The 21,673-nt window shown below is 53.7% G+C and overlaps 2 protein-coding genes across 2 annotated transcripts in view; one reads left to right on the top strand and one right to left on the bottom strand.

Annotated features, from left to right (window-relative positions):
* On the top strand, positions 1-12,880 carry LGALS8 (galectin 8; the record flags this gene model as incomplete). The annotated part of the gene is made up of 11 exons (XM_080717227.1): positions 1-45; positions 5,919-6,007; positions 6,969-7,179; positions 8,182-8,320; positions 8,426-8,562; positions 8,636-8,704; positions 8,853-8,909; positions 10,064-10,189; positions 10,596-10,684; positions 11,326-11,491; positions 12,731-12,880. 11 exons carry the CDS (start codon positions 1-3, stop codon positions 12,878-12,880), a joined length of 1,278 nt encoding a protein of 425 aa, XP_080573353.1.
* A 2,862-nt stretch (positions 12,881-15,742) lies between these two features.
* HEATR1 (HEAT repeat containing 1) overlaps positions 15,743-21,673 on the bottom strand; it is a gene marked incomplete at both ends in the record, with an annotated part of 43,862 nt that continues 37,931 nt past the window's right edge. The window contains 8 exons of the mRNA XM_080717139.1: positions 15,743-15,831; positions 16,402-16,510; positions 18,031-18,189; positions 18,885-19,039; positions 19,826-19,994; positions 20,084-20,188; positions 20,331-20,465; positions 20,595-20,753. Coding sequence (XP_080573265.1) covers positions 15,743-15,831; positions 16,402-16,510; positions 18,031-18,189; positions 18,885-19,039; positions 19,826-19,994; positions 20,084-20,188; positions 20,331-20,465; positions 20,595-20,753 — 1,080 coding nt within the window. The remainder of the gene's footprint in view (positions 15,832-16,401; positions 16,511-18,030; positions 18,190-18,884; positions 19,040-19,825; positions 19,995-20,083; positions 20,189-20,330; positions 20,466-20,594; positions 20,754-21,673) is intronic.

The following is a 21,673-nucleotide window of genomic DNA, read 5'->3' as shown; positions in this document are numbered from 1 at the left end:
ATGATGTTGTCCTTAAACAACCTGCAGAACATCATCTATAACCCGGTAACTGATTGCTGTCAACTCACTTTCTCCCTAGGGCAGGACTGAGAACGAATCCAATTAAGTAATAATTATCCATTGGGCAATAGGGCAAGAATAAAACTCGGTAAAGTGCCTACTATGTGACAGGGACTGTGTTGGGGCTGCTGAAAGACAGGTAGGGCTCCTGTCCTCTCGGGGAGACGGAGGTCAGAGTGAAATAGGAGGTGGCTTGAATAGTGTTATAACAGAGGCGGCAAGAGTATAAAATGTCATTTTTAAAGGAAAATGGATTTTTTCCTCTAGTTGTATTTTTTTTTTTTTTTTTTTTTTTTTTTTGCGGCACTGGGGATGGAACCCAGGGGCATTCTACCTCCGAGCTATACCCCTAGCCCTATTTTTTCATTATTTTGAAACAGGGTCTCACTGAGCTGCACAGGGCCTCACTAGGTAGCCGAGGCTGTCCACAAATCACGATCCTCCTGTCTCAGCCTCCCAAATGCTGGGACTACAGCGTGCACCACCACGCCTGGCTCAGTTCAGCTTCATTTTTGATAGACCCGTAGGAGGCCCTGCGGCAAGAGAGAGTGAGGGTCCTTAGACCGTGTTGTTAGTGTGCGTGGGCTCAGAGTTTTGTTAATTACTTTATAGCTGATTCCCCGCCCCTAAGTTTCAGTGTCATTGTGTAGGAATGAGGTATAGCGCCCATCTTCCTTGTAGAAGAGCTCGCCAGCGCAGCGGTGGGCTGAACAAGGAAGACTTTGCTGAGCTGCAGCCGGGGAGACATTGGGCGTGATTCTGTGCATGCGAGGGCTAAGAGCATCTCAAGGTTGCAGACCGACTTGCTGCAAAGATTTGAAAAGAACAGCAGGCTGCCTGCCAAGCATGACAGAGGTGTCACCTTGGCTGGCTGGCAGGCTGAACAGACGGACAGCCGGTGCCACTGCTGGGTCCCGCCCTTCACGCACAGAGACACTTTATTTAACTGTCAGACAGAAAGCAATTTAATAGATTAAAGTTCCCGCACATCTTGGTCCAGCATACTGCTGATTCCTGGAATTTCTGCAATTAGTGCCTTAAACTGTAGAGTTGGAACAGAAATAAGGAGACTTCCTTTATAGAGGAAGGGGCCTGGAGAGTGCGCCCCAGACCAGACACTCCTTGAGCCCTGGGAGCCGGCCTCAGGGTCAGCAGTGTTTTTCCAAGGAAAATGTTCTAGGCAAATTGATTTATTTTTTATTTTCTCTGTTTTATAGTGAATTCTTACAAAATGGCACAAAAGGCAAGAGATAGAAAGGTTGACCTGCATGGCAAAAATAACATTTTTCTCTGTCTTTAAATTTCCCCATGGTTAAATTCATGATATTGAGTAGCATATTGTATTGCAGTTACAAATCAGTTAGATTATTTTAATTTTATTTATTTATTTATTTATTTATTTTTGTGGTACTGGGGGTGGAACCCAGAGGCTTTCTACCTCCGGGCTATACTCCCAGACCTATTTTATATTTTATTTGGAAACAGGGTCTCACTAGGTTACTGAGAGCCTCACTCAGTAGCTGAGGCTGGCTTTGAACCTGTGCGATCCTCCTGTCTCCGCCTCCCAACCGCGGGGATTACAAGCGTGGGCCTCCACGCCCGGCTCAGTTAGGTTATTTTATACAAGCTAGACTTTAGAAAGTCGTTTTCTTGTGTCGTAGTTATTTAATTTTGTTAGTGATCAGTTCAAACAGTGAGGAAGTGTTTATTGAATTTTACCTATTTCCTTATTGGGCTTTATGAAGACACAGAACTGTACCTTTTATTTTTATTTCCTTAATGTTTTAAAATTTTTGGTTCATATTGGTGAAAACTCCATTCATACTGTTCTTGAAAAGAATGGAGCATTGCAGGCAACACTCTGTGGCAGATGATCAAAACTGTCTGACACAATTTGAGCTTGCTATAGCAAGCAAGTCTAACCTATTCCGGTGTTCTCTTCCCCATGAGATAAGCCGTTATATAGACTTGAACAGTGGATAAAAAAAAAAAAAAGAAAGAAAAGAATGGAGCAAATATAATAACTGGCCTTTTTTTCCTTTCCTTAAGTTGGCATATTTCTCTGAGTAGTTCCGATGATAGAATTCTGTCAGACTCCCTTTGCTCTCAATTCACATTGCGTGAGTAATCTTTGGACCTGAGGTGCTCTGTGAGATCTGCTAGCCCGTTCATTATCTTCCCTACCTACATATTTTATTATTGCTCTTCTCTATGGAGTTCTTAGGATGTGATTAAATGCTAGCTGGCTAAAAAGAAATTACACAGAAGCCGGGCGTGGTGGTGCACACTGGTAATCCCAGTACTTTGGAGGCTGAGACAGGAGGATCGTGCAGGTTCGAAGCCAGCCTCAGCTCCTTAGTGAGGCTCTCAACAACTTAGTGAGACCCTGTTTCGGTGACCTACACTTGTAATTCCAGTACTTGGGAGGCTGAGACAGGAGATTCGCAGGTTCAAGGACAGCCTCAGCAAGTAGTGAGACTCTCAATCAACCTAGTGAGACCCTGTTTCAAAATAAAAATAAAACTGGGCTGGGAGTGTAGCTCGGGGGTAGAATGCCCCTGGATTCCATCCCCAGTACTGCACACACACAAAAATAAGTAAACTGCTTGTCAACATTGATCCCACCTGGTACTGCAAAGCGGCCCCTCCAGAGGCCCCCACGATGGTGCCCTTCCCGCCTCCTCCCTCACCCCCGCCGGCTCCACTCCTTGCCTTGCTGATTCACCAGCACAGAGTTGTCCTGTAGCTGGGGCTTAACTGCCTGGGGTTTATTGCCAAGGGCAGATAGATACACAGCCAAACTGTAAAAGGAAAAGGGGCGGGGCGGAGTGAGGTCCAGGGGCCATCTGGGGCGAAGTCCCAAGGTCGCCTTCTGTCCTCGGCAGCACAGCAGAGGTGTTGTCTGCCAGGGAGGCTCATGGGAGACTCAGCACTCTGGGCCTTACTGGGGGGGCTGGTCACGTGAGCCCCCCTTGTCCTCCTCCACATTCCAAAATCCAGACTCCCAGAAAGAAAGCAGGCATTGAGCATAACCAAACATTGCTTCAACAGTGGAGACAGAGGAATCTATCCTGATTGTTTAGGGTGGTGGTGGCCTCTGAAACACCCCAAAATTTAGGTACCAGTCCTTTTTTTTGTGGCGCTGGGGATTAAACCCAGGGACATTCTACCTCTGTGCTATACCCCTAACCCTTTTCATTTTTTTCCTTTATTTTGAAACGGGTCTCGCTTGATTTATGAGGGTCTCGCTAGGTTGTTCAATGAAGCTGGCCTCAAAACTGTAATCCTCCTGTCTCATCCTCCTAAGTATTGGATTACAGGCATCCATCACCATTTCAAAATAAAAAAAATAAAAAGGGAGGGAGTATAGCTTGAAGGTAGAATGCCCCTGGGTTCAGTCCCCAGTATCTCCCCTCAAAAAAAAAAAAAAAAAAGCATAACAAAATATAACCTTAACATATATGAAATTTGATGTTACAAAACCTGTTCAAAAGATTCCCACTAGCCGGGCGTGGTGGCGCACGCTTGTAATCCCCGCGCTTCGGAGGCTGAGACAGGAGGATCGCACAGGTTCGAAGCCAGCCTCAGCTACTTAGTGAGGCTCTCAGCAACTTAGTGAGACCCTGTTTCAATATAAAAAAGGTCTGGGAGTTTAGCCTGGAGGTAGAAAGCCTGTGGGTTCCACCCCTAGCACCACCAAAAAAAAAGAAAAAAAAGGTTCCCACTACAGAAGATGCTGCTCTGTATTCTTGGAATCAGCCAGGCCCCAAAAGATGAGCTGAGAGATGTGATTCCTTCCCCCTTCTCTGTGCCACAAGCCAGCCAGCCACTCATCTGCGAGCAGCTGCTGCCAGGGGCCACACGCTGGGCTGTGCGCTGAGCGGTGTGCTGTTTCCCAGTCCCGGGGGCCTCTGACTCCTGCTCTGCCTCAGCAATTTGCCCTGGTACCGGCAGGATAACTGTCTTCCCCGATGGCTTGTCTGCTTGCTGGCACTGCCTGCAGCGGCTCCCAGCTCAGCAGCCGCCCGGTTGCATCTCCTGGAATGAGGTGGTAGAGTCCATGTGCTCACCAGAATTACCCATCATCTCTTGACCTCTCCTGGGGAGGGAGAGCTGGCCACCCAGGCCTGCCCGTGAGGCTCGGGGTCGGGGCAGAGCTGTGTGCCAGCAAACAGAATCTGAAGTGCTTTGTGGAGAGGGCTGGACGCTTCAGCCTGGGCTCAGGCCCCTCTGGGAGCATCCTGGGCTTCTCTTTGCGTCCTGTCTTGCGGCGATCTCATTTCACGGGGGTCGGCTCTATCATGGGCTCAGCCCTTGGGTGGTGAGCGTGGCCCAGGGCCGGGACGCTCTGAGTGGAGGAGGAGAAGGGGGAGGGCTGTGTGTGATGCAGCCACAGGCACGAGTCCCCAGCCAGAGACCATGAGGACGGGGGAGCCAGGTCCAGGAAAGGGGAGCGGGAAGACCCGGCCGCAGGTCAGGCTGTGTTCCAGGCCAGCAAGGGGCAGCCTGAGACCTGAACGCTGGGCAGGGCCAGCTGTGGGAGTGCCTGACCTCAGGCTAGACCGCGCCAGGGCAGGTGATGCGCCCTGGAGACCTCCTTAGGGGCCTGGCTGGGGCTCTAGCAGTCTGGGCTGTGGCTGAGGTCCAGTGAAGGGCAGGGGTGTGGGGTGGCCTACCTTGGAACCCTTCAGAGGCGGTGGGCGCTTGCCTGGGTCCTGGGCCATGCTGGGATCATCCATGGAACGGTGGGAAAGGGATGGGAAGCACGACAGCCCAGCAAGCGGTTTTCTCTATTATCAGAATTATTGCTGGGTGTGGCGGCGCATGCTTGTAAGGATCACAGGCTTGCAGCCAGCCTCAGCAACTTAGACCCTCTTTCAAAATAAAGAAAATAAAACATGGGGCTGGAAATATAGTTCAGAGGTAGAATGCCTCTGAGTTCAAGCCTCAGTATCAGAAACACAAGAAAACATTTTAGTCAAAAGTTTTATTCCACAAAACTCTCTTGTATACAAAAAACACTGTGCGACTTTTCCTTTTTTGTGTGTGTGTGGTACTGGGGGTGGAACCCAGGGGCTTTCTACCTCCGGGCTATAGTCCCAGACCTTCTTTTATATTTTATTTGGAAACAGGGTCTCACTAAGTTGCTGAGAGCCTCACTCAGTAGCTGAGGCTGGCTTCGAACCCGTGCGATCCTCCTGTCTCCGCCTCCCAAGTATATCCTCCCAAGTACAAGCACGGGGGCATTCTACCTCAGAGCTATACTCCCAGCTCTATTTTTTATTCTTTATTTTTGAAACAGGGTCTCACTAAGTTGCAGAGGGCCTCATTAAGTAGCTGAGGCTGGCCACAAACCCGGATCCTCCTGTTTCAGCCTCCCAAGTACTGGGATTACAAGCTTGCACCATCACGCCCGGTGCTGTGTGACTTTCTAGCTGAGGAACACGGAGAGGCTTGTAGCATGGGGTGTCCCCGGCAGCTCTGCTGATGCCCAGTGGCAGCTGGCATAGTGATGGTGATTTGACAGTGCTGGGCTCCCTGCGGGTCACATGCAGCCTTTACAGAAACAGCCACACCAGTCTGGGGATACACACCTGTACTCCCAGGACCAGGGAGGTTGAGGGAGGCTGAGACAGGATGGAGGAAGGTTTTAGCCCAACCTGGGCAATTTAGTAAAACCCTGTTTCAAAATAAGGACTACAATAGAGCTGGGGGGTAGTTCAGAGGCAGAACACCCCTGAGTTCAATCCCCAGTACTACAAACATAAATAAAAACACAGTCACTGTCTGGATATGGTTACAGTTGCTTGGTGAGTGATTTTGTTTACTTAATCATGCATTTATTAAATCCCCCTTAGACCATCCCTTATGTCAGCACCATCTCCGAGCAGCTGGAGCCTGGATCCTTGGTTGTGATCCGAGGGCACGTTCCCAGCGACTCAGACAGGTAAGAGCCCTGTGTTGGACGGGAGGAGCCGATCAGGCCTCTCACTGTGGTTGCGGAATGGCAAAAACTAATGTGGGGGAGACCACTTTGACACTTGGAGGCCCGGCTTGGTTTCATCAACAGCCCTTCCAAGGTCCTGGAGACGTCGCAAATGGCCGAGCGCCAGTGGGAAGTTTTACGTCATTGCTGTGATTTTAATAGACGGATCAGATAACCTGGCAAAAAGGGGCATCGCTGGCAGGTGGCAGAGGTGGTCCAGGCGTGGGCCAACCTTCCCACAGCATCTCTCAAGACTATTTCGGGGGCTTTAGTGTGTGCTTGTGTGGGTGCAAAGTCTGGCCTGGGGCGTGTCAATCAGAGTTGGGCTCAGCTCTGTGACAGACACCCAGACATCAATCAGAGTTGGGCTCAGCTCTGTGACAGACACCCAGACATCGGTGGCCTAAGTCAGATGTGGAGTCCGAGGCTCAGGCATCACTGTGACCTTTGCGGTCCACTCTGTCCAGTCCTGGAGGAGTCACAGAGGACTGGGCTCCTGGCCCACCGCGCTGTCCCTTGGGGAGGCCCTCTTTCTGGGGTCTTTGCAGCTAGACCCCAGGCTCTGTGATTTGGGCCACAGATGGTGATTCAGGGACCAGTGGAGCAGGGTGGACCAAGGGCAGATGTCTGCTTGCTTTTCAGGCAGTTTCCAGGAGTTTTCCAGGGCACCCACCTTGTGTATTGGTGGACCTTTAACCAGGCCCAGCCGCCAGGCAGCCTGGGAGAGGGAGGCTCTTATTCTGGGTCCACGGCCCCGCTCACATTCAGCGGCTCTGTTCTGCTGAAGCAGGGCAGGAAGTGCGGCAACTCGAGGTGCTGGCCACGGGTGGGGACGAGGTGAGGCGCATCCTGGGCTGCCCGCTTGCCGGCCGTCTCCTGCAGCCTCCCTGCTCGGCTCCGCTGGGCCTGTTCTTTCTTGCAGATTCCAGGTGGACTTCCAGTGCGGGAACAGCACGAAGCCTCGTGCCGACGTGGCCTTCCACTTCAACCCCCGCTTCAAGAGGTCCGGCTGCATCGTCTGCAACACTCTGGTAAACGAGAAGTGGGGCTGGGAGGAGATAACCTACGACACGCCCTTCCGGAGGGAGAAGTCCTTTGAGATTGTCGTCATGGTGCTGAAGGACAAGTTCCAGGTGGGTCCTGCAGCAGAGCGAGGCGCACAAGAAAGCGGGGCTTTGATGGCGTCCTGCAGAGGGGCACAGGTTCCTGCAGAGGGGCACAGGCGTCCTGCAGAGGGGCACAGGTGGGCCCAGCTGTCCTTCCCATCTGCCAGGAACGCAGGTCCAGCGCGGCCTCATCCCACTTGGTCCTGTTCCTCCCGGCAGCGTCAGGCTCTTTGCACTGGAGGCCGTGCTGTGACGATTGAGCCCAGCGTCATTCTGCCTCTGAACTATACCCTTTCTATATGGAAACAGGGTCTTGCTAAGAGGCCGAGGGCCTTGCTAAGTTTCTGAGGCTGGCCTCAAACCTGCGATTCTCCAGTCTCAGCCTCCCAAGTACTGGGATTACAGGTGTCACCGCCACCCTGGCGTCTGCCTGTGTTTTCTGCATGTAGCCTGACATGGCGCCCGGCACTGGGAGGGCAGAGAGTCTGAGGCCCATGCTGTGTCTGGCCACAGCTCTGTGCTGAGGACTTACAGACACCCTGTTATCACCTCCCCATGGGTGCTGCCCCTCAGGGTGAGCTCCTTCCTAATTACAGATAAGGAAACCCAATCCCAGATGAGCGGGGATACTCGCGTGTCCATTCCCTTTGCACGCTGGGTGTCTGCCCCGTAGGTGATCTGTTAGTGTGGGCCTCAGCAGTGCGGGGAGGCGTGGGCTGGTCTTTAACCTGGGCTTCCTGGTCTCAGGCGCCTGTGCGGCCCCAGGGGCCTCTGAGCCCACACGGCTCCAGTGCACGCCCGGGTGCACGCACACCTGCTCGCACGTCTTCCTGGCACGTGTGTCCCTCTGGGGAGATGGTCTGTGGCGTGTGATCGTGTCAGGGAGGAGAGCGCTCAGGAGCACCCTGGCGTGGCTGCTCCCACCAGGGCCGGGTCGGCCGTGGGGAAAGGTGACGTGAAACCGAGGGCATGTTCAGTTCTGGGGATGACTCATTAACTGTTTGGGGGCCTTCTCCTGTGTCTGTCCAGGTGGCTGTGAATGGGAAACATACTCTGCTGTACGTGCACAGGATCAGCCCGGAGAACATAGACACGCTGGGCATCTACGGCCAAGTGAACGTCCACTCGGTGGGCTTCCGCTTCAGCTCGGTGAGTGCCCCCCCACACGGCGGGCTCTGCCTCAGGGTGTTTTCTGAAAACACCTTTAATGAACATCTAGCGGGATAAAAGCACCGTAAATCTCGGCCTCACCTGAGTGCAGATTTCTTGGCAGTGACTCTGAGTCGCTGGAAGCTGTTTGTTGACCAGGGCCTTCCTGTGCTGTCTGTGGGCTCCCGCATCTCCATGGTTCTAGCAAAGCAAACGACTCTGGCTGGGCAGGACGTGTTTGTTTCACAGTGGGGTATTTCTGTGAGACAGTTTCCTAGACATGGGTTGTCTGAGTGAGAGCGTTTCCATCTTGCGTGTGGGTGGACACTGCCAGCTTGCCCTGGAAGGCGAGTACAGCCCGGGCTCCACTGCCCAGGAGCTTGTGGCCCTAGGCCTCCTCTCGGTGCCTGCCCTGGGGAGATGCGGGCCGGCATTTGGTGACCATCATTCCCAAGTTTAGCACCATTTCTAATGTTTTGACACACTGAACTGGTAGTATTTAGAAGAGGTTCTGGCGGGTGTCCAACACGAATCTGTTCTCTTTCCTTCAGGATGTACAGAGTACTTCAGCGTCTCCCGTGGGACTGACACAGATCAATCAAGACAATGTAAGTATTAAATCTTTGAAAAAACTATCAGTTCTTTTAGTTGATGTCAAGTGGAAGTCTGGCTGGGTTTTTTCTTTTTTAGTACTGGGAATGGAACCCAGGGGCATTCTACCTCCGAGCGACACTCCCAGCCCTATTTTTTATTCTTTATTTTGAAACGCATGGCTTGCAAATATATATATTTTTAAAAGCCCCTCCCCTGCCTCACTGTTGAGCAGCCGTGGCTTGAGGCATTACTCGCATCATCATCAGCCAGTGCGTCGCAGATGGACTTCCATAGCCATCCTCAGTTCTGTGGGAGCAAGCAGTCAAGCAGTCTGAAATGGCATCTTGGCTGTTAGCGGGGGGAGTCTCACCGTTTAACCCACTCGTATCTCACAGCATGTAACCTCAATATTTGGGGGCAACCCTGGAAAATAAGCAACATGTGTTTGAAGTTCATGCCCAGTCCTATAAAAAATTGTCCATTTGTGGTGGAGGGCTGATTCAGGTGAACAGAGCCGTCACTTCTCCTCCTGTGGTACCGGGGATGAAACCCAGGGACATTCTATCTCCGAGCTACATCGCCAACCCTATTTTTTGTTTATTTAATTAATTAATTTATTTTTTATTTTTTGCAGTACTGGGGGTGGAACCCAGGGGCATTCTACCTCCAAGCTACACCCCCAGCCCTATTTTTTATTCTTTATTTGGAAACAGGGTCTCATTAAGTTGCAGAGGGCCTAAGTAGCTGAGGCTGGCCACGAACCGCATTCCTCCTGACTCAGCCTCCCAAATGCTGGGATTACAAGCGTGCACCACCACACCCGGCTCCAGCTGTCACTTCTGCTCAGCCCGCGTGGGCCCTCATGAGTCCCGGTGCCGTGGTAAAGCCCTGGCTGCCTGGTTATCTATCATTCATGGCTCAGGCTGTGGCCGGGCTCAGTTCAGTGCGACCAACTAGCTCAGATTATAAAATGCAAGTGTTTCATGTAAACATTCTCCTTTTCCTTTCTCTCTCCAAAGGTACTGAAGTCTGGTGCTTCACAATCTGTAAGTATCTTCCCCGGTTGTCCCTTGAGCAGCGTAGTATTAAGTTGCCTCCCAGACCATAGGGCAACCTGGAGGGCAGCCCCGCTTCGTGTTTACCTCACTGTAGAACTGTTTCCCTGCAGCTTAGTCATAGAGAAGGAGACATTTCTAAAAGCGTGCCCAAAACCGTCTACACCAAGAGCCGAGACCCGACTGCCAATCACACTCTGACTTGCACCAAAATTCTACCTACCAACTGTTTGTCAAAGGTTTGAGAGGCCGTAGTTTTCTCAATTCTGTATAACGGTTAAGTCACAAGGAGCGGGCTGTGACCTCCATCCCTGGTAGAAGCCCAAAGCAGCCCCCTGCGTCCAGGCGCTGTGGTTGGAGGGATGTGCAGGCAGCCGGGCACGCATCTCTGAGCCACCCACGGTGTCTCCGGAGCTCCTCCCTGCCTGGCTGTCCCCCTCAGGCAGGACACAGGACCCCGACACCCCGAGCGCAGTGGCTCTGCAGGAGTGAGCACCACTGAGGGTTCTAGGTGGAGAGCGCGGCGGCTGAGTCAGCACTGGAGCCGTATCCCGCCCTCGCGGGGCTCAGGGCTCCCACGCCATGCGCACGGTGTCCTCACGAGGCCCCTTCAGCTTCCTGCTTCTCACGGAGGCTTCTTTTCAGACTCTGCCGTTTGAAGCAAGGTTGAACTCCCCCATGGGCCCCGGGCGAACCGTCGTCATCAAAGGAGAAGTGAAGACCAACGCCAAGGGGTCAGTATGGCGAGGGCACCAGGGCCCGTGCCGGCGCCTGCCATGTCTGCCGCCGCCTTTGGCCTCAACGGCCTGGGCAAGGGGATGGGTGGGGGTCCCAGCCTCGTGAAAAAGTCAGAACACTGAAGAATAGGATAGAATACCTGCACGAAGCCAGGCGTGGTGGCGCACGCTTGTAATCCCTGCACTTGGGAGGTGGAGACAGGAGGATTGTGCTGGTTTGAAGCCAGCCACGCATGCTGGTTTAGGAGACCCTGTTTCCAAATAAATATAAAATAGGCCTGGGAGTGTAGCCCGGAGGTAGAAGGGCTTCCAGGAACTCCAGTACCACCAAAAATAAATAAATGAGTACCTGCACGAAAGGGCCCGGCCCCCAGCTCAAAGCAGTCATTTGGCTTGGGAGCACTGAGCCTCGAGCTTGTGCCCAGCCAGGCCTCGGCCTCAACACTGACATCAAAGTTTTTTGTATTTCCACTCTGTAAACAGCGTGAGGTGGGATGCGGGCCCACCCGAGAATTCCGCCTCCTGCTCCCCGGTCTGAGTGCGTCGTTACAGCCGTAGCTCAGTGTGGCCGTAAGGACGGCAGGCTCTGCCACGAGGCTTTCCTTGGTTCATGCAGTTTTATTTCTTTCTCTCAACAGCTTCAATGTTGATCTACTAGCAGGAAAATCAAAGGATATCGCGCTACACTTGAACCCACGCCTGAATATGAAAGCATTCGTGAGGAATTCTTTCCTTCAGGAGTCCTGGGGAGAAGAAGAGAGAAACATCACCTGCTTTCCATTTAGTCCTGGGATGTACTTTGAGGTAAAATTATAGGTTTTGAGGCGGGCGCGGTGGTGTACGCTTATAATCCCAATACTTGGGAGGCGGAGACAGGAGGATCGCGGTTCGCGGCCAGCCTCAGCTACTGAGTGAGGCCCTCTGCGACTCAGTGAGACCCGGTTTCAAAATAAAGAATAAAAAATAGGGCTGGGGTGCAGCTTGGAGGTAGAATCCCCAATACCACAAAAAAAGAAAAGAAGATTACAGAGTTTGAGGACGGGCTAGGAAAGAGCCCGGAGCAGGGCAGGAGCAGGGCCGTCTACGTCAAGCCAGCCCGTGTGGAGACCTGAGTGTGGGTTTCCTTGGAGACTCATTTGAGGGTCCCCTTTTATGACACAGGCCATCGGTATAAACGGCAGCGGCGGTGCAGTAGCACATTATTTGCATTAGAATTATTTGACATTTGTCATCATATTGAAAACCACTAAAAGTGATTTGTGTAGCCCTGTATCAATCAATAGGAATTTTCACGAGAACCTTGTCTCACGACTGGAGCAGTATGTCTAATACGTGGACCTGAGGGCGCAGGACCTAAACCTGTGCGCGCCCGCCATCTGCTGTCTTGTCCCATAGTTCAGGTGGCAGCCCTTTCTTCTCACGACTCAGTCCTATCTCTCTGTATTCAAGGAAGCATACGCCAGACCCTGGCACTGAGAGGCCCGAGTCCCGATGGTAACACGTGCCTTTCCCCAGTGCTGTGGGATGCTGAGCAGAGATGAAGGTCTCCTTAAGACGTGTGGCTTAAATGGCTTCCTCAGTAACAGCCTCTGGGTCTGACGGGGTCCAGATGGCACAGAGTGAGCACTCGCTCCCCGGGTGGCCTGGTGGCAGGCCTGCCTGCGTGGGTACAGCTCCGCCAGTAAACAGAAGGGAGTGCCCGGGGAACCCCTGGAGACCGCATAAAAGCCGCTCACTCTGCCTGTCACCACAGGGTGAGGGCTAGCAGGCGGGACAGTGCCTACTTCTCCTGACTTCTCGGGGAACGAGGGCGGAGACAGCCGTAGGGTCCTCCTGCCAGTTCCTAAGCACTGAGGGCAGCGACCTGGAGCAGGGCCAAGGTGGGGCCACAGGGGCCACTCCTGCTCCCTCGGATACCAAGGCGGGGAAGCGAGCAGGGCTTCTCTAGCCCCAAGCCAGCCCTGCGGGCTCCTCCCCCACTGCAGCCAGGCAGCGCCAGCATCCACCAGGGGAAACCCTAACAGGGGCTGCCTTTTCTTTCAGATGATAATTTATTGTGACGTGAGAGAATTCAAGGTTGCAGTAAACGGGGTGCACAGCCTGGAGTACAAACACAGATACCGAGAACTGGGCCGGATCGACATGCTGGCCATCGACGGCGACATCCACTTGCTAGAAGTCAGGAGCTGGTAGCTGCTGTGCTGTGACGCAGCAACCTCAAATACAGATGCTTGTGTGCCGAGGCCGCGTCGGGCACCTCACTGCCACCCGCCGTCTCTGTTCACTTGAGCATCGAGTCCCCGGGGCTCGGCCTCGCCACAGTGTGTCCTGTCTAGCACCGGAGGAGGGAGCTTAGGGCAACGGCAGCGTGAGCAGTGGGGCGCTCCTCTCTCCCCCTCGGCCCTGTCTTTTAAAACCACTCAACAAGTCCTCGTGAAGCGTGTGCTGTGCCACAGTAGCTCATAGGCACCGTGCTGGGAGCTGGGTGTCCCCCGCGGTCCTGCCCCTGCCCCTGCTGCTCAGGTGAGCACTGTGCACACATGCGCCCGGGCTCCTTCGAGGTTAAGGGTTTCACACTTGTAAGTTACATGAAATACTAATTTAGAGAAGACACTATTGCTTCCCCAGCGACCGCCTTCGTAACCTTCAGCATCTGTCCTACCCCACAAGAGCTGATGCTTTCATCTCAAAACCCATCTTTAGTGTAAGAAACACCTAGCTAAGCCGGGCGTCGCTTGTCATCCTAGCATTCGGGAGGCTGAGACGGGAGGATCGCGCTTCGCAGTCTCAGCTACTTAGGCCCTCCGTAACGTAGTGAGACCCTGTTCCAAAATAAAGAATAAAAATAGGGCGGGGAGTAGATCTCAGAGGTAGAATGCCTCAGGGTTCCATCCCCAGACCCCCCCCCCCAAAAAAAAACCACCTAGCTGTCCACGCTGTAAGCTTTACTGAATAACATCTAAGTGTGACCATAAAATTAAGGCAAAAAAAACCCCAAAACAAGACAAAACCCAAATACCATGATGCGGCGCCAAGCAGCTGACAGCTGTCTGAGGAGCAGGTCAAAGTCTGTGCACCTCTGGCCAGTGCGCAGAGGCTGGACCAGCTCAGGCTGTGAAGTGCTTGTGCGTGATGAGGCCCCGTCCGGGTGAGACTTGGTGAGCGTGTAACAGCACTGCTGGGAAGCAGAGTCTCACCGTGAGAGACCAACGACCAGGCAGAGGTGACGGAAAAATGTCTCTGGTGCAAACCGACCCTCGCCTCTGCTCTCCTGGCCCAGCATCGCGCGGCCGAGACCAAGACGTCGTTCTGCTCCAAATGATTAAAATGAAACCTGTGTCAGCAGGCTAAACTGTTGCGTCTCTGTAAGTTTTCTATCATTTGAAAGGTTGGCAGAAGTTCTGTGAGAATCTTTACAGGTTAGATCTTGTTACAAAAGATTTCAAAGGCTTGGGTGGAGAGATGCTAAAAGCTAAAATCAGATTCTGCCGGACAGAATTTTGCCAGGGTTTAGGAATACCTTCATAACAGATTTGGTTAGATATTCCTTGTATCCATGTGTTGAAAAGAATACCATTATCTTATTTTAAACCAAGTACTGTGTTTACACTGCTGCCCTTAATTATTTCCATGTTAACATACTGTGTGGAGTCTTGCCAAATTCATGAAGACGTAGAGGGATGGGGGTTTGGAGGGAAGAAGGCTCCAGAATCCCCCAGGGTTCTGTGTCCACAAAGAACACCAGGGTGCACAAGCCTAGCAGAGATGCTAGAGCCGGAAAGGCGCTTGGGAGAAACAAGCCTGCCAATATCGTTTCCAGCAAGTCTTAACGTCATCTTCATTTTTGTTTTATATGAAGCTATTAAGACTAATTCTTTGATAGAACAGACCCAGAGTCCTGAGATTTTTTTTTTTTTTTTTTTTTTGGTGGTACTGGGGATCCTGGAAACCCTTCTACCTCCGGGCTACGCTCCCAGACCCATTTTTTGTTTTATTCTTTTATTTGGAAACAGGGTCTCTTAAGCCAGCATGGCTGGCTTCAAACCTGCGCGATCCTCCTGTCTCCGCCTCCCAAGCGCGGGGATCGCAAGCGTGCCCACCACGCCCGCTTGTAAGATTGTTTTTTCAAGAATGCTATTGGTATTTATTAGTGAACCTACCAGGACGGTCCTGAAGAAGAAAGCGTTTCTAGTGGCTTTGTGGCTGCCCGCAGGCCGCCGTGCGCGTGTCAACTCTGCGGTTTCTGTATTGTTGGGACAAAAGCCCCGTCTCAGTGCAGCCACTGTAGGGGCAGGTCTCCACCTCTTCTACTGAGCGCACGGCAGTGCTGGTTTAATCTTACCCGAGTCCTCACTTTGCGACTTCACCCCGAGAGCTGCAGACTCGGGGAAGCTGTGCCGTAACCTCCTCGCACCATCGGTCTTCCTCATGGAGGGCGCCCTCGTGCCACCCATTCCTGGGCCCCCGCTGTTGTGGCCACCAGGTGCGGGTTGTCTTCTAAGCTCCACACTGCTTGTCCCCGCCCCCCAAAGGTCCATGGAGAAAGGGGACGATCGGGGTGCAGAGCAGCCATCCAGAGCCGCGACAAGGTGAAGGCGCCAGTGGCGGCCTCTCTCACCATGGGCGGGGCTGGCGGCTACAGTCGGGAGCACCTGCTGAACCCTGGGAGGCTCCGTCTGCCTGGGGTGGTGAGCTGAGGGGACATGGCTGCCAGCACTGCAGACACCGCACCGGGGAGGGGGGCATGGGGATCCAGAGGGAGCCAGGGGGAGCCACGGGAACAGCAAGTGCTCCGTGGGCTAAGGAGCTGCCCGTCATACTAACACCACTCAGAAAAGACTGCAGCACACTCAACGAAAACACAGTCTATAAATACGTCATGTACTGTTTACTATTCAACAGCTGTGCAGGTGGCCGCACAGGGGACGTTGCGAAGCAGCCATGAGGGGCCTGCAGGCGTCCCAGGGGCGTAAGAGCACCAAAAGCAACATGGTGCCAGACACCCCAACATAAAAATAAAAGATGCAACTCTCAGGAGAGTGAGGTAGCGGGGTCTCAGAAGTAGCCCTGGAGCGGCTCCCCCAGGGTGGCCTCCAGCTGCTGGATGGTCTTCTGGCACTGACGCTCCACTTCTTCACACTCGTCTAAGGAAACAAAAAGCCCCCGTCAGTGTGGGTGTCGGGCGCCCGTCTCCAGGGCCTGCCTGCGTCTCAGGTCCCCGTCCTCTGCAGACATGGCGCCAGGGAGCACGGCCATGGGCCCGCCCTCGGTGGCCGAGAGGACGGAGCACTGAGGACACAGCCGGCACAGCCACAGGCCTCGGCGCGGGGTGTGCGTCCAGCCAGCGTGCGGCCCGTCACGCCGGCTGTTCCCACTCGCAAGCTAAAACACATAAGCCTTTAGTTTTCCCCTTTGTAAAACAGGGATTCTGCCGTTCACGCGGTGGGACGGAACGAGCGCAGCTACGGCGGCGCCCAGTAGGTGCTGGTCATCGCTAAAGTGGGCGCCCACTGCATCTTAGCGGCACTAGGCATTTTGATATGGTTACCCCACACTGGGTCCAAGATATTCACCCATAAAAACTGTGACGTGAGCGAAGACAACTAGAGTCTGTATGAATGTGCGCGTGTGCACACACGCCCGGCCGGCGCCCGCCGCCCGCACCGTTCCCACACCGTCCTACCGCAGTGACTGCCTGGGAGCTGGGGACCTACCTTCCATCAGCTCTGCTAAGAAAGGGATGGACTCCGGGAGCAGCACGATGTAATTCTCCCTCAGCTTTTCCGCCAGGGCCAGCACGGTGAGCAAGGCGGCGAAGCGGACCTGTGGTGCGAGTGGGGAGGGAGCCCTTCACTGAGCGGGTCCTGCTGGGTTTAATAAGGTCTCCACGGGGACAGACAAGCTCGCTCTCGCGCGCGCTCTCTTTTTTTTTTTGGTGGTACTGGGGTGGAACCCAGGGGCTTTCTACCTCCGGGCTACACTCCCAGACCTACTTTATAATTTATTTGGAAACAGGGCCTCACTAAGTTGCTGAGAGCCTCACTCAGTAGCTGAGGCTGGCTGTGAACCTGCGCGATCCTCCTGTCTCAGCCTCCCAAGCGCGGGGATGACAAGCGTGGCCACCACGCCCGGCGAGACAAGCTCTAACTCAACCTTATTTCACCCGCACTCCTTTCCCTTCATTATTAAGCTCGGTCACCTCCAATAAAATAAAATGCCACGTGCCATCTCAAGCATGTTACCAAACTTGACTGCCCCGGAGCGGCCCAGCTTGCCAGGCGCCCGAGATGCTGCCGACCTGGGCTGAAAAGGCTCGGCCGCCCGCAGGACACCCGCCCACACCCCCGACACGGTCGCCACTGCCCTGGCGCGAAGGGGCCGGGGCCACACGTGGCTACACGCTCATCTCAGTGCTGATGAGAAAAACACCGACACAACATCCTAGTTTTAGAATTAAAAAAAAAAGTGTCTTTCTTTCTTGTGCCTTGTCTATGACAAGGAGCGGTTGCCAGCAAACCACGCTGGGATCGAACTGCTCTCTTTCCAGCCTGGAAACACTGCTGGAACTACTTAAGAGTCCACCAGGGGTTTCTTGATAATTTACAACCAAAAGATAAAACAAATGTGATGCTGCGAGTATGGAAGAACCTGCGACTTAAGATGAGCGTTCACAACCGTCTGTGTTCACGCCCTGATTTATAAAGAAACGTTATAAATCGGAACCAATAAATCCTGCGAACCAGAGTCAGCTCTGGTCTGTTTGGCCAGTGCAGGTCTAACGGGGTGATCGGTTTGAGCAATGGCGATTCACCGCTAACACCACTTGGAAGCTTCAGGTGTGGGGTTTCATCTTCAAGTCGTGTCTGTCACCGTCACTTAACAAAGCCTAAGCCACACGCCGACAGAGGAGCGACCGCTGCTCCATCTAGCCCAGGGGGGCCCTGGGGACCGACCAAAGGAAAGCATCTCCTCACACTCACAATCACACGGAAGGAGAAACGCAAGACTGCTGTTCAGGACTTAGGAGTCCTCAGGAAGCACTCGAGTGTTTACGCCTCCCAAACTATGGTGTGTGTGGGTTGCTATTATCTCTATAAACACCCTGGGAGGTCGAAAAATAAGTCTCAGGTTGAGTTTCTGGGGGCACAGCAGTCCTGAGCCTGGTGCAAGATGGCAAATGACAATACCCCCCGCTGCTGGGGCACAGGGGCCTGCACCCCACCTGGGCCATGTGGGCGACGACTCCCCCTGCTGGGCACACACGGGGCCTGCACCCAAGGCCACCAGGGCCAAGTGGGTGATGCAGGGACAGTGTAGCTCCAGAGCTGGCCCCAGTTGCCAACCTTGGGGGAGGAGTCCCTTGTCTTCAGCAGAATCTGGTAGTTGAGGGGTTTCCAAAGAGAGTCGTCTGCCATGGCCACCGAAAACTGCGCGATGCAGGGTATCAGGTGCTTGGTCACTCGCTCCTGGAACCGCTCTTCCCCTCCAAGCCGGTTTTCTAGCTGTGAAGAGCAACAGGACCGTGAGCCACAGGCCACGATTTCCTTCTGCCTGGAAACACGCCCCGCCTCGAGTCTTCCCCTGTGGCTCTGATATGAACAGCTCAGAAATAAGGTCTGGTCCAGTACTTCTCCTGAGTGAATTTCTAACCTCCTGGAACTCAGACCCTCATAGCCCATAGCATCAGCCCTCCCCCACAAGGAGAAAATCCTGGATGCGCTTTTCTCCAGGGGCAGCCAAGCCCTGAGAGGTTCCCTAGGAGGCCCAGTTAAAAAAAATCACACTTGTTTGGTTAGACTAGGAGTTAGACCCAGACCCAGGGGCACTCTACCCCACCCACACCTCCAGCTCCATTTCCTTTGTTTATACGTATTGTTTGCAGTACTGGGGATTGATCCCAGGAGCATTCTACCTTTGAGCTACACTCCCAGCCCTGGTTTTTTTTTTTTTTTAATTCTTTATTTTGAGACGGGGTCTCACTAAGTTGCTGAGAGCCTCACTAAGTAACTGAGGCTGGCTGTGAACCTGGGATCCTCCTGTCTCAGCCTCCGAGGCGCTGGGATTACAAGCGTGCGCCACCATGCCCGGCTACCTCTCTCTTTTAAGCTATTCTAAAGTAAACTCTGTGAGCTCTACAATGCAGAGAAGCCGCACCCTGGAAGTGCCTCGGGCTCCCGGTGACAGGCGCCGCGCTTACCTGGTCCACCAATGGCATCATCAAAGCTTCCGCTCGCTCTTTACTTATGAAGTTCTGGGTGTCGAAGAGGAAGATCTTGTGCAAACAGTTCAGGATAAACTGCAGCAGCAAGCAGCACTTCTCAGGGTCCTGCTCGGAGTCGAAGAACGCTTCATCTGCATGCGGGGAGAGGAAGAGTGAAGCTCAGCGACACCAAAACCAAAGCGCACAGTCCAATCCCCAACACCGAGGAGTGGACCACAGTGAAAACAAGCCACTCAGAGGCACTGCGCAAATGACCCAGCAGTCACAATCGGACGAAGTAAAATAGAGGGCCTTTCGGAAAAGGGTTTTTTCTTCTTTTGGAGTTAAGCTTGACAAGTTAAATTACTTCAGCTGGGTCACTTATTAGCAGTAGAGAATAGGCGGGGGGGGGGGGGAGCACGCGCACGCACATGCGTGCTGCTGGGGACTGAACCCAGCCTCGGCACATACTAGGCAATCTCTGTCTCACCGAGTTACATCCCTAGCCCCAATTTTAATGTTTGACATTTACTTCCAATAACTACTAATAATGGCCATTTCGTGTGTGTGTTACTGGGGATGGAACCCAGAGGCATTCTATCTTTGAGCTACAGCCCCAGTTCCACTTTATTTCTTATTTGGAAACAGTCTCACTAGATGAGTCACTACTTGCTGAGGCTGTCCTGGAACCTGTGACCCTCCTGTCTCCCAAGTGCAGGATAACAGGTGTGCACCACCACGCCTGGCTCTATTTATTCTTTCTCACTAGTCTAATAACAACACTTTTTCACGATGCAGCACCTGACACCAATTAAGCGCAAATTCACCCTTCTCTGCCCAGAGCCGGAGAACAAGCGAGCCCCGGCCGTCTCCCGCTGGCTGTGCCCGTGGAAGGCGCGCAGAGCAAGGCCGTGTGCTGACCCGAGGCAGCTACCAACCTGTTTTGGAGATGTTCACCTGGTTCAAGGTGTCAGCAAAAGGTTTCACCAGGTGGCCAGCAAACAGCGTAAAAAGCCCTTTCAGCTTCTCGGCGATGCAGTCCGCCAGGTTGTAAAACGTCAAGAGCCGGTCCTTTGGGGCGTCTTCTGCTTTAGCCCAATCGAACAGCTAAAACCACAAAGCAGGTGAGCGCTGTCCACTCGCCCTGTCCTTGCACCTCAGCATGAAGGAGAAGCCGGGGGGGGGGGGCGGCTCACCTTGAAGAACAGGGGCCTGAAGGTGACCTCGGACAGCTTCACGACCATGGCCACCAGACAGTCAACGATGCAACTCTCAGTCGGCCCGACTTCCTCCAGGTCCTCCTGGAAATAGAAGAGGCTTGTTTGCTAGCCGGAATGCCGACTCTAGGGTGTTGGCAAGCACGACTGCTGCACTAGACTCTTCTCTGGCTCTTGCCTGGGGAGACTGGCGCTCTGGGACACCAGCGTGCGGAGGGCAACTCACCTCCGCGTGCTGGGCCCGGAAGTCCAGGGCCTCCAGGAAGAAGGTGGTCAGCTGGGCCTGGTGGGAGGTGAGCTCCTCCTTCTTCATCACCCCGAGGTGCTCCTGCAAGATGCTCATGAACGGGCCCATGTTGTCCTACACGACAGCAGAGACAGGCCATTTTAGTATTCTAGACTCGGCAATGTCTTCACAGGACTAGGTAGCCGTACTCTTCTCGGAGAGGAAACTTTACCACGTCAGGGCCAATACCCAATGTGACCGCACCTTCCAGTTCCTCTCGATCTGCTTGTAGGTTTTGTTAATGGCCGGCAGCAAGACTCGGGGTGACAGCTCGGTGGCCAGGGTCTTCTTAAGAGATGTGAGGCGGGTGTTCGCCTGGGAGGCAGAACCCATTCCCCTGGTGACTTTCTCCAAACGAATCACCTACAGGAATACAAAGAACAGCGACTGGGGCCATTACAGATCTGTGCTGACAGCCACGCTCAGACAGGCGCGGCGACGACACCACGTCGTTCAGATGCTCGTGTTTGGCAGACGCCGAATGCATCCCGGCTACGGCCAGAATCCCTGTCAAAGCCAGCCCCGAGCTGTGGGCCGCTGAGCGCCTGAGTGCAGGCACCACTGGGCACACGCCTCGTTCCCAGTGGGAGCCAGGGCTGAAGGCCATGGCTGTCGTGGAGACACACAGGGAGGCCCGCGGATCCTGAGAAGACCCAGGTCCTTCCTCGTCAAGACACGGAGGGCGCTCCCACGGCCCGGCCTCCTGTGTGGGGGTCACTCCAGCAAGCACTCTGCACTGACCGTCACCCCACCGGAGACGGCGACGTGTGAGCCCTGGCGTCAAGTGTGAGCTGGGAAATCCTGCGCACCATGTAAGTGGCAGCGGAGGCTCCAACCTCCTAAGTGGCAAATGAGGAGCGGTACCCAACAGCGAGAACCAGGGACGAGCTGGCCACATTCGCGGGCACTTTTGATCAAATGCCAGTTGCCCACAGTGTGGGCAGGTAACTACTGACCCGCGGAACAGGAATTCCACCGTGCAAACGCCTTAGGGTTAAGAAACCTTTCCTATCGGGCACCAGTTCCCACAAAAGGTAAGACAGGCAGCTCTCCTGACCAACCCCAAAGTCGCCGCGGCGGGAACAAAGCAACACAACACATTCCGCAGAGACGAGGAGAACCAGGAAAAGTGGCCCTGCCAGTTCAGGATGAAGCAGAAAGGATGACGGAAGACAAAAAGAGGCTCGTGTTTGAGTTGAGTAAAGACAGGCAGTTCTTTTTAGAAGTAATCTATCAATCAGTAGAAACTTAACACTTAAGAAAGGAGATTGCAATGTAAGAAT

This window comes from Muscardinus avellanarius (assembly GCF_963383645.1).
Source record: "Muscardinus avellanarius genome assembly, chromosome: 20".
NCBI classification, from domain to species: domain Eukaryota; kingdom Metazoa; phylum Chordata; class Mammalia; order Rodentia; family Gliridae; genus Muscardinus; species Muscardinus avellanarius.
This window is presented reverse-complemented; position numbering and strand designations above follow the sequence as displayed.